Source organism: Bos indicus, chromosome 15 (assembly GCF_029378745.1).
Source record: "Bos indicus isolate NIAB-ARS_2022 breed Sahiwal x Tharparkar chromosome 15, NIAB-ARS_B.indTharparkar_mat_pri_1.0, whole genome shotgun sequence".
Taxonomy (NCBI): domain Eukaryota; kingdom Metazoa; phylum Chordata; class Mammalia; order Artiodactyla; family Bovidae; genus Bos; species Bos indicus.
Window position 1 is genome coordinate 27797381 of NC_091774.1, and position 14878 is coordinate 27812258.

Consider the following 14878-nt stretch of genomic DNA (forward strand, 5'->3'; position numbering starts at 1 on the left):
TCTAAATGTTTGGAATTCTAAAATACACTTCTAAGTAATTCATGGGTCAAAGAGTAAACCAAAAAGAAAATCAGTATATATTTTGAACAAAATCCAACATACATTCCTGAAAAAAGACCTTCCTTAGCCAACTGGGAATAGAAATTTCTCAACTCAATAAAGGAAATGTATCCCCCCACAAAAACTATAGTTTACACAATTTAATGGTGAAAAGACTGAATTTTTTCCTCCTAAGGTTAGCAATAAGGTAAAAGATGTCTGCTCTGACTACTTCTACTCAACATATGCACTGGAAGTTCTAGCTAGTGTAATCCGGCAAGAAAAAGAAACAAAAGGCATCTGGATTGGAAAGGAAGAAGTAACACTGTCTATATTCACAGAAGACACGATCCTCAAGGTTCAAAATCTGGTAGAAGCTACAAAAAGCCATTGTATGAAGTGACCTTTACTTCAAGGAAAGTGGCTGATATAATATTGGGTTGTTGCTAATGACCAAATTGGAGCTTTCGAGCATAAATTAGAATTTTTTAAAACTTTAGCTTTGGTAATATGGTAACAAACTACCACAGACTCCTTTAGCTTCAATTTATTTAAAGATTTTCTGTGATGAGATCAAAGTTAATGTTAGTATATAATCATTATCTGATATTGTACATGAAATATATCAACATTTGAAAGGCCTGAAAAAAAAAAAACAACAATGAACAGCAGATGATGCTATAAAGTCACATATGAGTAAAAGCAGAAGTAAAAGTAGAAAGTAGAAAAAAGACCAATAAATTTTAATCTAACAGAATGAAAAGATTTTTGATATGGTTTCTGATTCCATATTATAAGTAATCTTTAAGAAACTTATCGAGTTTTTGTGGAGTATTAAAAAAAACTCTAATACACCTTCCTTTCGTAACTACCTGTGTATAAAGTTGAATTTTCTTCCTATATTTCAACTAAACATAGTGCAGCAGACTGAATCCCAATGTATCCTATTAGCCCAGACATGAATGAGAGCTGAGAGCTGCAAAAATGCAAATCAAAGCTATTCGTCTCACATTTTCATTCAGAAAATATAGTTTTTTTTAAAGCAGGGTAACTCTGCTATTGTAATGGCTTTTTAAAAAGACTAAATACTTTTAAAACTACTTAATTTCTAATATGGTAAATATTAATAGACATAACCCACATAAAACTTCCTGGAGTCCTAAATAATCTTTAAGAGTATAATGGGGTCTTGAGATTACAAAGTTTGAGAGTCACTGTGCTACGTGATAGAACAATGTCCTTCAGCAGGCAAGAGATGGAATCTAACAGGAAGCAGAGGCACTGACTGCAGACAGGGGCCTGTACAATTCACCCATGATAGCATACAGAAAGTTAAGTGTGTGTGGGTACAGATGTGGGTAGGTGAACAGGTAAGGTGGTAGGGGTCAGTGTGACATTACAAGTGACTCACTCCTAAGGCAGTGAAGAAAAGGTTCAAAGGCTACATTTTAAAGACACAATATATAGAAGGCTACAGACTAGCACCCATCACTCAATCCCCTCTAAACCTTAAGAGAATATCACCAGAAGTGGCCAACATCAAAAAAAAGGTATCTATCTGGACCACCTCGGTTATCTACCCAGAGTTTTAAAAAGCTTTGAAAAGGAAAAGAGGAGAAAGAGGAGTGTTATGAGCATGGGAAATGGGATTTGAGAAACAAAAGCAAGTACACCGCACGTTACTAACCTTGTGATTAGAGCAGAGAATGAGGCAGAGCGTAATGGTTTGAGAACAGTCAGGGAAGGTTAGGGTTACAAGGAAGAGAAAACAAAACTGTAGGAAATACTCAGGCTTACCTGTCCACTCCATCCCAGCGATACCCTGGCCAGATATTGAATCTGTTGGGAGGGGGTGCAGGGCCACTGTAGCGAGGTCTCACTAAAGATAGGAGAGAGAGAAAAGTTAGTTACCTGTGTAATTTAATTCAGAGCTGAATGGCAGTGAGGAAAAAAAAATTTTATACAGAAATCTCTGATCAAGTTCAACTTAAATTCCCAAATACAAAGAATCTGAAATTATACAGGAACGCCTTCTTTGCACATATTTATGAATCATCATTCTAATGATCCTCTCTCTTCACATACATCACCTCTATCTCTGATGATTCCCAGAAGGCTCACCTTTCTTATTCTTGTTCTCCTTGGCCTTATTCTTCTTGATAAAGTTGGCCATAGGGTCCCCCTCTCTTTCCTGTTCTCTCAGCATCCGATCCAAATCTTCATCATCAATATAGCGGGCCAGAGGCTTCTGCATTTCCTTCATTGCATCCTCCACATTTTGTTGCTGCTGCCGGGTCTGGGCAAGCCTGGACAAGAAGAACCAGGAGAGTCTGCTATCCTGTGTAACACCTCCACTCTTACACTGAGATGGACCATACTGCTACACGTGGAGAGCCTCCTCTTCCTAGCAGTCCAGGGCAAATATTGAAAAACGTGAAATTCCCAGAATACCAACCAGAAGTGTGAAATACGTCAGTATTGTAGGAAGCAAACTGAGCACAATGAAGTTCCCATTCCTGAAAATAGCTTTAAAGGCAGAACAATGAACTAATTGGTCAGGAGAGTAGAGAAATTGCTTCCTCCAGTAACTGCAGTCTTGTGTTCCTTTCAGTGGCTCTCTTACCCTTTGCCCCACTGAGCGTACAGCTCCTCTCTCTTTGAGTCCTTCTCTGCTTTTCGCCTCTGCTCTAAACGTTCCAGTTTCAAATTCCTCTTACGACCAGACTTATCCCGAAATACAGTTTCGGCATGTTGGAATTCAGCTGCAAAGGAAAAGTACACTTTTAAAGATAAACGAAAAGGTGTCAAAATCAGAAACAACATTCTAACAGCTGAAGTCAACCAGTTAGTGCTCTGATGCAGGATAAGAACTTTCACAGCCAGACAACAAGTAGTCCTTACCAACATCTAAGTGCATATTGGTGATGACTCTGAAAATTAACATTTTTTAAGAAGGAAAAGATCCACTTGTAGCCAATGAGAAGTTAAAACAAAGCAGAAAACCGGATTTGAAACTTGATAGCAATTAAAAATTTTAAATATCAGGTAAATTAGCTATATTTTTTTAAAAAAAAGTAAAAGCAACATAAGCCTCAACTGGTCTCTGCACTTTCACATTTTTACCTTCAAATGCCATGGTCTCTTGGTCCCGTTTCTTGAGCTCCTGCTGCTCTCGCTGTATGTCAGTTAACACCAACCCAGTTTTAGCCCCAGAATACATGTGTGCAGCCTATGCAATGGAAAAGGGAGCATCCAACATTAATGAGACAATGTGGCAACGGGCTCCATGGGTGTACAGTTATGTCTGAGGATCAGCAATTACCAAACCAAAAACGCTACCTTATATTCTCATTATCAACCACAGGATTGGCAAAATAGAAGAAATAAAACTGAATTTCATGGAAAATTAATAGTACTGTTAAGTTTAAGAGCAAACAGAAACACAAACCAACAATTTACTAAAGGGAAGGCTGAAAAAAGTGAAAGTTTTAGTCCTTCAGTCGTGTCCAACTCTTTGTGACCCCATGGACTGTAGCCTGCCTGGTTCCTCTGTCCATGGAATTCTCCAGGCAAGAATACTGGTGTGGGTAGCCATTCCCTTCTCCAGGGAATCTTCCCCACTCAGGGATCAAACCCAGATCTCCTACACTGCAGGCAGATTCTTTACCATCTGAACCAAAGGGCAGGCTAAGCATCTGTATTTCTGACTTTTTAGCATATAAACTGCATCCATGAAGACTCTCAGGTCACCTGACCAGAAACCTCTATCAAGCTCTGAGCCCTTCAGTAGAGCTGAATATTTCAGCTGAATCAACACTGATAAAATATTCCATTTAAATCACAAAGTCAAGCAAACCTATCAATTTCAAACCTGAAATTGTGGCTATATTTCAGGATAATGACAAGATATGACCAAATCCAAACTTTTTACTAAAACCCACCCTGTATCAAAATAACAGACCACCCCACAATCAATGTATACAAATTTTTATATCCTAATATCCTTAAGCAATGTGCTAGGTACTTCCCTGGAAGTCCAGTGGTTTTCAATCCTTGGTTCGGGAACTGAATAAAGATCCTGCATACCATGTGACATGGTCAAAAAAAAAACAATGTGCTAAATCTGATTAATATTAAATTGTCCATGGACTAAGCAGATACATAAAAATGTCACTGGGTCCAGCTGAAACACTGACCTCACTGCGCTCCCCACATCCTGGGGTTAGGGACTGCCTGTTCCACCCTACCAGGACCACACGGACTACAGAGGAGACTTACCTGAAAAGTCTGTGTTGGAGGTAACATGCACATCACAGGCTCTTTCTTAACCAACTCACTGGAATAACATTTCTTTTTTTTCTCTTTTTCTGTTTTTGGAATAACATTTCTGTACTAGTAGTGGTATTCTTTACAACACAATTACTTGGGGTTCATGTGGATTTTGTTAATTCAGCCTTCATCGCAGATTTAAAATAATACAAAACACTTTTCCCAGGCGATATGATTTTTAAAGTCGTTTTATATTTTAAATGCCTCTCTTTAAGCTCTGGATACAGAGACCTACAGTCCAAATGGCTTACACTAAATGCTTACTTTGTCCCAGGCCCTGGGCTAAGAGTTTTACTTACACTACCGCATTTAATTCTCAAAAGAACCTAAAGTATGTACTACTATCATCTACATTTTAAAGATGAAGAAACTGAGGCTTAGAGATATTATATATCTTGCTCAACTCTCACATAAGAAGTAAAATTCCATGTGTGATCTGTTTGACACGAAGTTCGTGCTCCTAACTCCACTCTGTGAACTACATTCTCAGTTTGTTCATAAGAAATAGGAAGTTTTGTTTAAACTATTAAAATGAGATTTGTGGAACTGAGAGAACATAAAGGCAGATGCTATTTAGGAAATCTGCTACTTGCAAGTTCCCCTGGGTTGAGTTAGATAGTCTTGCCTTCAGAGAGAAGAAAAGAGCTCTAGAGGTCCTGTGAGCTAGATTTCTCTGGCTTGGATCTCTGAGACCTGAACAGAGCTAGAAGATGAGTTACTCTAAACTAAGACATGGCTCCTGAAAGTTCTTACCTTCTTTCCCAGAGGCTGACTCCTTCGAGGTGGAGACAGATCAGAATCAGAAGATTTGGCCCTCTGCTTTCTCCTTGGTGGAGAGAGGTCAGAATCAGAGCTCCGATGCCTAGGTCTATTCCGCGGAGGTGACAGATCGGAATCGGAATCCTGGGGCCCTGTACTCTGTTTGTGCCGTGGAGGAGAAAGATCTGAATCAGAGGTTTTCCTACTGTCACCTGGGTAGGAAGAGGAGTCCAATGTGTGATGTTTCCTGGGTGGAGAGCCTGTGTGATGTTTCCTATGGGTGGGGGAAGAGCCTAGAAATTGAAGAGTAAAGATTTTAATCCCCTTGGCAAAATCTAAAAAAGAATGTACCAGGCAAATGTTCAACATTCATTTAGTCCTCTTGTGAGGAACTATCACTAACCTAAACATAAGCATAAATGACAAGGGAGAAGAGCAAAGTCAGAGATAACTTTTAAAACCAATGGGTGGGGTTCTATTCCCAAGTTACTAGTTACTGTGACTAGCACAAGCCATCTCACCATCCTCATCTGTGCCATATTTATCCACACATAGAGTGGCCAAAACAAACTGAACTCGGGGCTCAGTGGCGTTGTTAGTCGCTCAATCGTATCTGACTCTTTGCAACCCTATGGACTGTGGTCCTCCAGGCTCCTCTTCCATGGAATTTTCCAGGCAAGAATACTGGAGTGGGCTGCCATTCTCTTTTCCAAGGGATCGTCCTGATCCAGGGATTGAACCCAGGTATTCCACATTGCAGGCAGATTCTTTCACTATCTGAGCCACCCAGGAAGCCCTAGCAAGTTAAGATGACCTAGAATATATTCTGGGTTTCCCTGGTGGCTCAGATGGTAAAGAATCTGCCCAAATGCAAGAGACCCAGGTTTGATCCCTGGGTCAGGAAGATCCCCTGAAGGAGGAAATGGCAACTCACTCCAGTATTCTTCTGGAGAATTCATGGACAGAGGAGCCTGGTGGACTACAGTCAGAAAGAGTCAAACACAAGTGAGTGACTAACACACACACAGAGAATATATTCTGATGTCTTTTGACTAAAACATAACAATGTATTTGAATTGAAAATTAAAGCAGTACCTAGGGACAAAAGATGGAGCAAACAAATTTCATCACACAGGTGAGCTGTAGACATAGGCATCACAAATCACCTCCCCCAAAGGCAATCCGCAATATGTATCAACAGTCCTTTAAGCAAAGAACCCCCCTGAGCCAGTAAATAAATTTCTACTTTGTTCCCTAGGAAACGTATCTAGAAGCACTTCAACTCCCAGGAAGTCTATCTAGAAATAGATACAAAAATAATCCAGAACAGAGCAACTGTTTATGTATAAGGATGTTCATTATAGAATTACAGAGGAAAAGGTTTAGAAATAACCTAAAATATGCAATATTAGGGGAATGGTTAATGGAACACCAACAAAAATTATATTAACAAAGAGATATTTTATGACTCAGGAAAGATAATGCTAAGTGAAAAAAAGCAAGCAAGATTACACATGCAATATTTACTTACTGCCTAGACACGTCTCAACTACATCAAAAATGATTAGAAAAAAAGACTAAAAGAATATTGGCTACAAGAAAGAGACTGCCTCTGACTGGACAGAATTTTGTGTGATCTTTTTCTACATTTCTATACATTCCAAAGTTTCTGCAACAAACATGTAGTATTTTCATGAGGTGGGGAGAATGAACAAAAAATATATATAAAAACTTCTACCCTACTACTGTTAATTTTTAACTCTCCTCAGCCCAACCTCTCACTATTTCCCTCCAGTTTTTAAAACTCCAAAGCTCCATTCTCATTTCTAAAGACCATAAATACCTAGCAAAGCAACTAAAATAATCAAAAGAAAGCACTCTGGGAACAGGTCCCTCTCATGGACAAATGCTCACCTTTAGAATCATGCTGCTTATTTCCAATATGGGATGTTGCTTGTTTTTTTCGTGAAGGAGAGAGGTCTGAGTCATACTCATATTTGCTATTCTTTGGGAGTGATGGATGAGAAGGTCCTGGCCCCTTGCAATGTGGAGAAGTTTTGCTAGAGCTTTCTGGGGCTTCACTGCTTTTGGTTCTGGGCAGTGAGTGAGGAACATTAGCAGCCAAGTCACTGGAATTATGATGGGCTTTCCTGAGCTGTGATCTATCCACAGAGTCAAGAGTCCTTCTAGGTTGAGCTGTGTCAGGGGAGCAGTTACGGGCCCTTCTGGCAGGAGAGAGATCTGAGGAACTGTGGTAGGTCCTCCTAGGAGGAGATGAATCTGGGGTGTCATGACGGGTCCTCCTAGGAGGAGATGGATCTGGGGTATCATGACGAACCTTCCTAGGAGGAGCAGAATCCAGAGTGTCATGACGAATCTTCCTAGGAGGAGATGAATCCGGGATGTCATGACGGGCCTTCCTAGGAGGAGATGAATCAGGGGTGTCATGACGAACCTTCCTAGGAGGAGATGGATCTGGAGTGTCATGACGAACCCTTCGAGGAGGAGATGGATCTGGAGTGTCATGACGAACCCTTCTAGGAGGAGACGGATCCGGGGTGTCGTGACGAACCTTCCTAGGAGGAGATGAATCTGGGGTGTCGTGACAGAACTGTCTGTGTGAGGGTATATCTTCACTGTGGCCTAAACACAAATAGCAAAGAATCAGATTCCCACAAATGCTCTGTCATCCCTTTAACCAAAGTTTCAAAAAACACCCCAACAGGATACATCTCAAAACTACTAAGAAAGCCCAAAAGGTATGCACAGCTACTTCAGGGCAGTAAAGTAGCACTCATGAATATCCTAAGAAAAACCGCTCATATTTGCCTAACAGGTCATAAATCTGCAAGGCACTTTAAATGTAGTTTTCATGTTGTATCTTGTTAGGTAAGCAGGGCAGGTATCCTTGTTTTACAGACATGAAAACAGAGACCCTAAGAAGCTAAGTGGTTTCCTACCTAGGGGTCACTGCTACTAAAATGAAAAGACAGGCTAGAACCCCAACCTTCTAATCCCAATCCAAAGCTCTTCCCCAAACCTTATTTGTATGGAATTCTCCACGAGAAGCTCCCACTGATATCTAACTTAGGCAATTCAGTTTGCACCCACTCTTCTCTCAAAAGGCAAACTGAATAATTCCGTGCCACATCAAAATGAAATCCTGTGAGCTATTTAATCCATGCCATTGTGCTCCTTATTAAAAGCAGCAAAAGCACCAGAAAGAAGGAAGGATCAGCACTTTACTGATCACCTGCTACATGCCCATGTCTATACAGATTATTTCATTTAATTCACACAAGCAGCTTAGGAGATAAATATTGTTCTCCTCTTATTATAAAGAAGCTGATACTCAGAAAATCCAAGTAATTTGCCAAAATAATACTGTTAGTAAGTGGTGAAATGAATATCCAAACCAGATCTGTCTGACTCCAGAGTCCACAAACAATCTTTAAAATGGAAACAGTTTGAGACTTTTGATATTCAAAGACATAACAGAATGAAACATTTATAGCAAATCCAGAGAGTAACAAAATCCAGTTTCTCTTCTCCTTCTATCTCTTATCACTGAGCTCCCTAAGCAAATATAAACAACTAAAAGTTGGGTGGGAGTCAATGAATATTTGTTAATGGGTGAATTAAACAAGTCACCTCCTTTACTTTGGAGAATAGGCTCCTCTGACCAGAATCCACCCCTCAAAGAAAAGTAATGATATATGTAGGGTGTATACATGCGAGTTAAGTTGTTTCAGTCATGTCCGACTCTTTGCAACCTTATGGACAGCAGCCCACCAGGCTCCTCTGTCCATGGGATTCTCCAGGCAAGAATACTGGAGTGGATTGCCATGCCCTCCTCCAGGGGGATCTTTCTTCCTGACCCAGGGATCGAACCTGGATCTCTTCTGTTTCCTGCATGGCACGAGGGTTCTTTACCACTTGCATCACCTGCGAAGTACCTGACAGTAAATCTAATCCACATGGTTGATAAATCCCATAATATTTATAAAAAGCTGGAGGTATAACCCTCCCAGACTTCAGACTATACTACAAAGCTATAATAATCAAAACAGCATGGTCCTGGCGCAAAAAGAGGAATATAGATCAATGGGACAGAATAGAGAGCCAGAGATAAACCCATATACCTATGGTCCATTAATCTATGACAAAAGAGGCAAGAATATATAATGGAGAAAAGACAGCCTCTTCAATAGGTGGTGCTGAGAAAACTGGACATGCACGCAGAACAATAAAATTAAAACATTCCCTCACACCATATATAAAAATAAACTCAAATGGTTCAAAAACCTAAATATAAGCCCTAAAACTACAAAACTAGTAAGGTTAAATATAGGTGGAACATTCTTTGACATAAATCATAACAGTATTTTCTTGGCTCAGTTTCCTTAGGCAAAAGAAATAAAAGCACAAATAAACAAATGGGACCTAATTACACTAAAAGCTTTTGCACAGCAAAGGAAACTATCAACAAAATAAAAGACAAGCTTATGGAATGGGAGGAAATATCTGCAAATGAAGCAACCAACAAAAAATAAAACCCAACCCAATCAAAAAATGGGCAGAAGACTTAAATAGACATAATTCCAAAGAAGACATACATATGGCTAACAGGCACATGAAAAGATGCTCCACATTGCTAATTATTAAAGAAATATAAATCAAAACCACAATGAGGTATCACCTCACAGCTGTCAGAATGGTTATCATCAAAAAGTCTAACAAGGGAATTTGCTGGTGGTCCAATGGTTAGGACTCTGCACTTCCACTGCAGGAGGGCATGGGGCTGGTCCCTGGTCAGGGAACTAAGATTCTGCAAGTCATGCAGCATGACCAAAAAAAGGAATACAACATATTATTTAAAACAAAAAAGTATACTAATAAATGTTGGAGAGGATATGGAAAAAAGGGAACCCAAGTGTAAACTGGTGTAGTCACTATGGAAAACAGTATGGAGGTTCCTTGAAAAACCAGAACAGAACTACCATGGGATGCAGCAATTCCACTCCTGGGTATATATCCGGGAAAAATAAAAACACTAATTTAAAAAGATATATACATCCCAATGTTTACGGCAGCACTATTTCTATAGCCAAGACATGGAAACAACTCAAGTGCCCAGCAAGACACAATTTTTGGTTTAAGAAGTTGTGGGATACACACACACACGAATATTATTCAGCCGTGAAAAAGAGTGAGATATTGCCATTTGTAGCAACATGGATGGACCTAAAGAATATATACTAAGCGAAGTCAGACAGAAAGATAAATATTATATGACAGAACTTACATGTAGAAACTAAAAAATAACACAAATTATAACACATATACAGAACAGAAACACAGACACAGAAAACACACTTATGATTACCAAAGGGGAAGGGGGAAGGAATAACTTAGGAGTATGGGATTAACATATACAAACCACTATACATAAAATAGATAAGCCATGAGGAATTACTGTACAGGCCAGGGAACTATATTCAATATCCCAGAATAACTTAAATGAAAAATTATCTAAAAATACATATATACACATAACTGACTTTGCCACATACCTAGAACACAATACTGTAAATCAATGATACTTCAATTTTAGAAAAAAGAAAAAAAAGATAAAAGTCTTCCCCTATTAATGAGAAATTCAGATTTATCTGTTACTGGAACTCACTCCCCAGAAGCTTCCATTTAGCACTGGAACGAAAGGCTTCCATCTGCTTTACCTCTTCTGGCCGCTCATCCACAAACTCAGCCACCTGTGGAAGTGAGAACAACATTTTAAGGAAATCCACAGGATCCAGCCAAGTAGCAGTGCTATCTGAAGAACCTGAAGCTATGACTATTCCACTCCTAACAATACATGGCTCACAAAGACCCAAAACAGCCCTGAAGAAACAGATAGTGGTCCTCAGTTACATGTGCTCCATAAACATGTGAATGTCACTGAATGGTTTAATTATAGATCTTTCTCTGACTCATCAATTTCCCTCCAGATGTTCATTTCTTTTATTACAAACCTTTTTATTAACCCACCTGGTATAACAGCTGCCACTCAAAGCTAAAAGCTAAACTCCTTTTACCCGTTTACCACTCCATTCAGGGTAAAAACACAGGCAGGGTTCCTGTCACACTTACCATTCATTAAAGAATTTGGACTCCTTATGAAAGCTTTACTGTAGATCACAATGATAGTTTTTCTAGGATCCCACCAAAAGAAGTCATTAAAATGTACAAAGACTCATACAATCTTTAAGGGATAAGACCATATTTCCTATCACCCAAATTCCCAAATAAATCTCGAATCTTCCCTACAGTATCCTTGATAAATGATCACTCATGTAGTCCCTCCTGACAGAACCAATTCACTGACAGGGAACTCATGTTACAAGGCGGTCCGCTGCATTTGGGGGTTAGAAAGTTCTTAGTTGTATTGGACCCGCATCTACCTTCCTGTAACTTCTTTCTGTCGACCCAAGTTCTGACCTCTGATGCAAATGATCCTCTTTCCACATGACAGACCTGCAACTATGAGCAAAGCACTGCTTTGTGCTTTACTTATATTATCTCACTCCATCTTCACAAAAGCCCTGCAAAGAAAGGCTCCACATTACTAAGAGCAAATTATGGCTCAGAGACGTAACTATCTCCTTTCCACTTTGTTTCTCAGCAATTCTGAGCAAAAGTCCCATGGCCATACCAATGCTAACTTATTTACCTCTGCTTTTGACCACCTAGCTCTTACTTATCCTTCAAAACTCAATTCAGATATCTCCATCCTTCAAGCAATCTCCCATTTTCATGGGCTAAAAAATGTGCCCATTGGGTTCCAAGAGCATTTGGCATGCATGTGAGAGGCTTCCCCATTGGCATAGCTGGTAAAGAATCCACCTGCAATGCAAGTGATGCAGGAGACACAGTTCAATCTCCAGGAGGATCCCTGGAGAAGGAAATGGAAACCCACTCCAGTATTCTTGCCTGGGAAATCCAGGGACAGAGAAGCCTGGCAGGCTACAATCCATGAGGTCACAAAAGAGTCAGACACAACTTAGCGACTAAACAACAATAACGTATGTGAACTATATCTCCGACATTCACCATATTGCTGAAATTATTCGAATTCAGTCTCCCATTCTAAGGGTATGACCTCTAAAGTATAAATACTATACTCTATTAATCTACATATCTGCTATACCTAGGCAAACGTATACAATTTTAAAGCTTAGTTGAATCAGTAAATAAAAGAAGTAAATAACATTTCCTTTCATTGAAACTGAACAGTGTTTTTAAGGTAAGTTGCAACAAATTGAACCATGGCTAATTCTAATCAGGACTCTTTATCACTGACACTGAGGAATCCTGTCTCTCTGTGATCAGTTCCCACTTCTAGGCAGATGGAGCCCTCCATATACAAAGACTGTATATAGGCATCATCAAAGAAAACTATTTTAAAATAGCTCCTGGAAAATGTCACCTCTTCTCTGACCTTAACTTTCCTCCTTACTATCTACGCTGCATTGGGAGTCGAGATTAAGAGGCTTGCATTTCAAAGTCCTCAGAGCCGCAAAAAGATACACACCACAGGCAAATCTCCATCATCTTCCTCTTCCTCCTTTTCTGCTTTAGTGGTTGAGATAGATGTCCAGCTCACGTCATCATCCACAATTCGCATTCTAAAGATGAAAAACAAAAGACCAAAAAAAGAAGAATCATTCTTGGATAACAGCCTACAAACATTCATCTGTGGTTTTAGGCTAAAGTTCAAAATCCTATAAGATCCTATGGTCCATTCTTTGCCAATACGGCCAATTTCATCTCGCACCACTGTCTCCTCAATTCACTACTCACTAGTCATCTTCTGATGCCTAGAATGAGCCAAATTCCTTTCCATATCAGTTTCACATATTTAGTTCCTTCCCTCTGCCTAACCTACTCTTCTTATTCTTTAGTGGGAAACTCTTTGTCATTCTTAAAAGCCGAGCATATATATAAATTCCTTGAGCAGACCTTACAACACTACTCCCCTTACCTCTCCCAACTAAGAATCCGTTACACATTCTTGGAAATAAATCAACTAGTTGCATAATTAGTTGTTTAAAGACTGTATCCCCATTAAACTATAAGCTCCATCAGAGTAGGGACAGTGATACCTCATTCACAGTGATATCCTCACTGTGATAGACGAAGTACCCAATAAATATTTGTTACATGGATCAACTATGGATGAGTCCAAAGAATAATGACTGCCATGATGTAAACCGTTATTATTAACAGTTATCATTTGAAAAGCCAGATGACTAATCACAACAACCATTTAATGTAAGTGATATAATTCAATATTACTCTGACTTTAAAGATGAAAAAACTGAGGCTGAGAGAGATGAAATACCTTGTCCAAGGCCACACAACTCATGAAGTGGCACAGCTAGGACTGAAAGACTGATCAATGTTACTTCAAAGCTCAAGACAATGTCACTGCAAGGCACTGCCTCCAGGAAATCCACACAAGTCAGAGGGGTCAGAAGACAGCAAGAATAACACAACCACCAAAGAGTTAACTAACTAAACCGGTTAGTTCTTTGGAACTATTTGACTTTACAGGGTATATTAGTTTCTTAGAGCTGCCTAACAAAGGACCACAAACCGAGTGGCTTAAAACAACAGAAATGTATTCCCTCTCAGTACTGGAGACTTCAAGTCTGAAATCAAGGTGTGTGCAAGGCAATGTCCACCAAGAAAGGCTCCAGGGTAAGATCTTTCCTTGACTCTTCCAACTTGTGGTAGCCTCTGTCAGCTGCATAAATCCAGTCCAGCCTCAGCCTCCCATCTTCACCTGGGAAGTTTTCCCTCTAAGCCTGTTTCTGTATCCAAATTTTTCCTTTCTTAAAAGGACACCAGTTTATACTGGACAGCTTAACTAATTATATCTGCAAAGACTCTACTTCTAAATAGTGTCACATGCTAAGGTTCTGGTTTGGAGGAGAGGGACAGTACTCAACCCAGTACACTAGGCCACGTAAGTTTTCTCGTTTGAAAAGTGGAGATAGCAAAAATATCTACTTCTTAACACTGTTATGACTCTTAAATAAAATCATGTCTAAAGTACTTACAATGTTATCAGGCACTGACAAGAACGGTATAAACGTTAGTTGTTATTGGTAGTAGCAAGAGTAACAGGAAGTGAGCATAGGTCGCGACCCGAGTCCTTGGCTTAGGAGAACCCGCACGGGCAGGTTCTGGGCCGCTAATATACCAGCACAGAGCCTTTGAATTCGTTTCACGTTTATTCTCAGGATACAATATTCATTCTCTGCGGGAGAACGGGATGCCACAAAGGCGGGAAAAGACTAAAACAAGTTACAACCCGGCCTGAACACACTGGAGATACTGCCCAGGGGCGCGAGCAGCGGCCTGAGAGGGCTCTGAGCGCAGGCAGGGTCAGGGTCAGGGGCGCGGGGCCGCCGGCGAGGAGCCCAGCAAGAGCCGGGCCGAGGGCGGCGCGGGAAGGTGAGGGGCGGTGGGCCGCGCGGACCCCACCCTGCCAGGGCCAACTCACCCCTTGCCGCCGGCCCCGCTAGGCTTCGGCCGCTTTTTGCGACGCTTGCGGCCGGACTCAGGGCCCCCGTCGACGCCGCCATCTGCCCCAGACAAGTATCGCTTCAGGTACTCGGCCTTGGAGAGCGGTGGAGCTGCCGCCATGGCAGCGGAGGGAAACGGGTCAGGGCTGGGGACAAAATTG

At 40.5% G+C, this 14878-nt stretch overlaps 1 protein-coding gene across 2 annotated transcripts in view; it reads right to left on the minus strand.

Moving 5' to 3' along the window:
• The window catches only part of BUD13 (BUD13 homolog), a 146902-nt gene extending 132024 nt beyond the window's left edge, over positions 1–14878 (minus strand). Inside the window, exons 1-9 of one of the 2 annotated variants that reach the window (XM_070803465.1) lie at positions 14696–14878; positions 12719–12812; positions 10814–10898; positions 7042–7770; positions 5122–5420; positions 3163–3268; positions 2663–2801; positions 2161–2345; positions 1837–1918 (exon numbers count right to left, since the gene is read on the minus strand). In XM_070803465.1, the coding sequence (XP_070659566.1) occupies positions 1837–1918; positions 2161–2345; positions 2663–2801; positions 3163–3268; positions 5122–5420; positions 7042–7770; positions 10814–10898; positions 12719–12812; positions 14696–14838 (1862 nt within the window). In that variant the 5' untranslated portion in view covers positions 14839–14878. The remainder of the gene's footprint in view (positions 1–1836; positions 1919–2160; positions 2346–2662; positions 2802–3162; positions 3269–5121; positions 5421–7041; positions 7771–10813; positions 10899–12718; positions 12813–14695) is intronic. The other variant, XM_019975193.2, reaches the window with a different exon arrangement.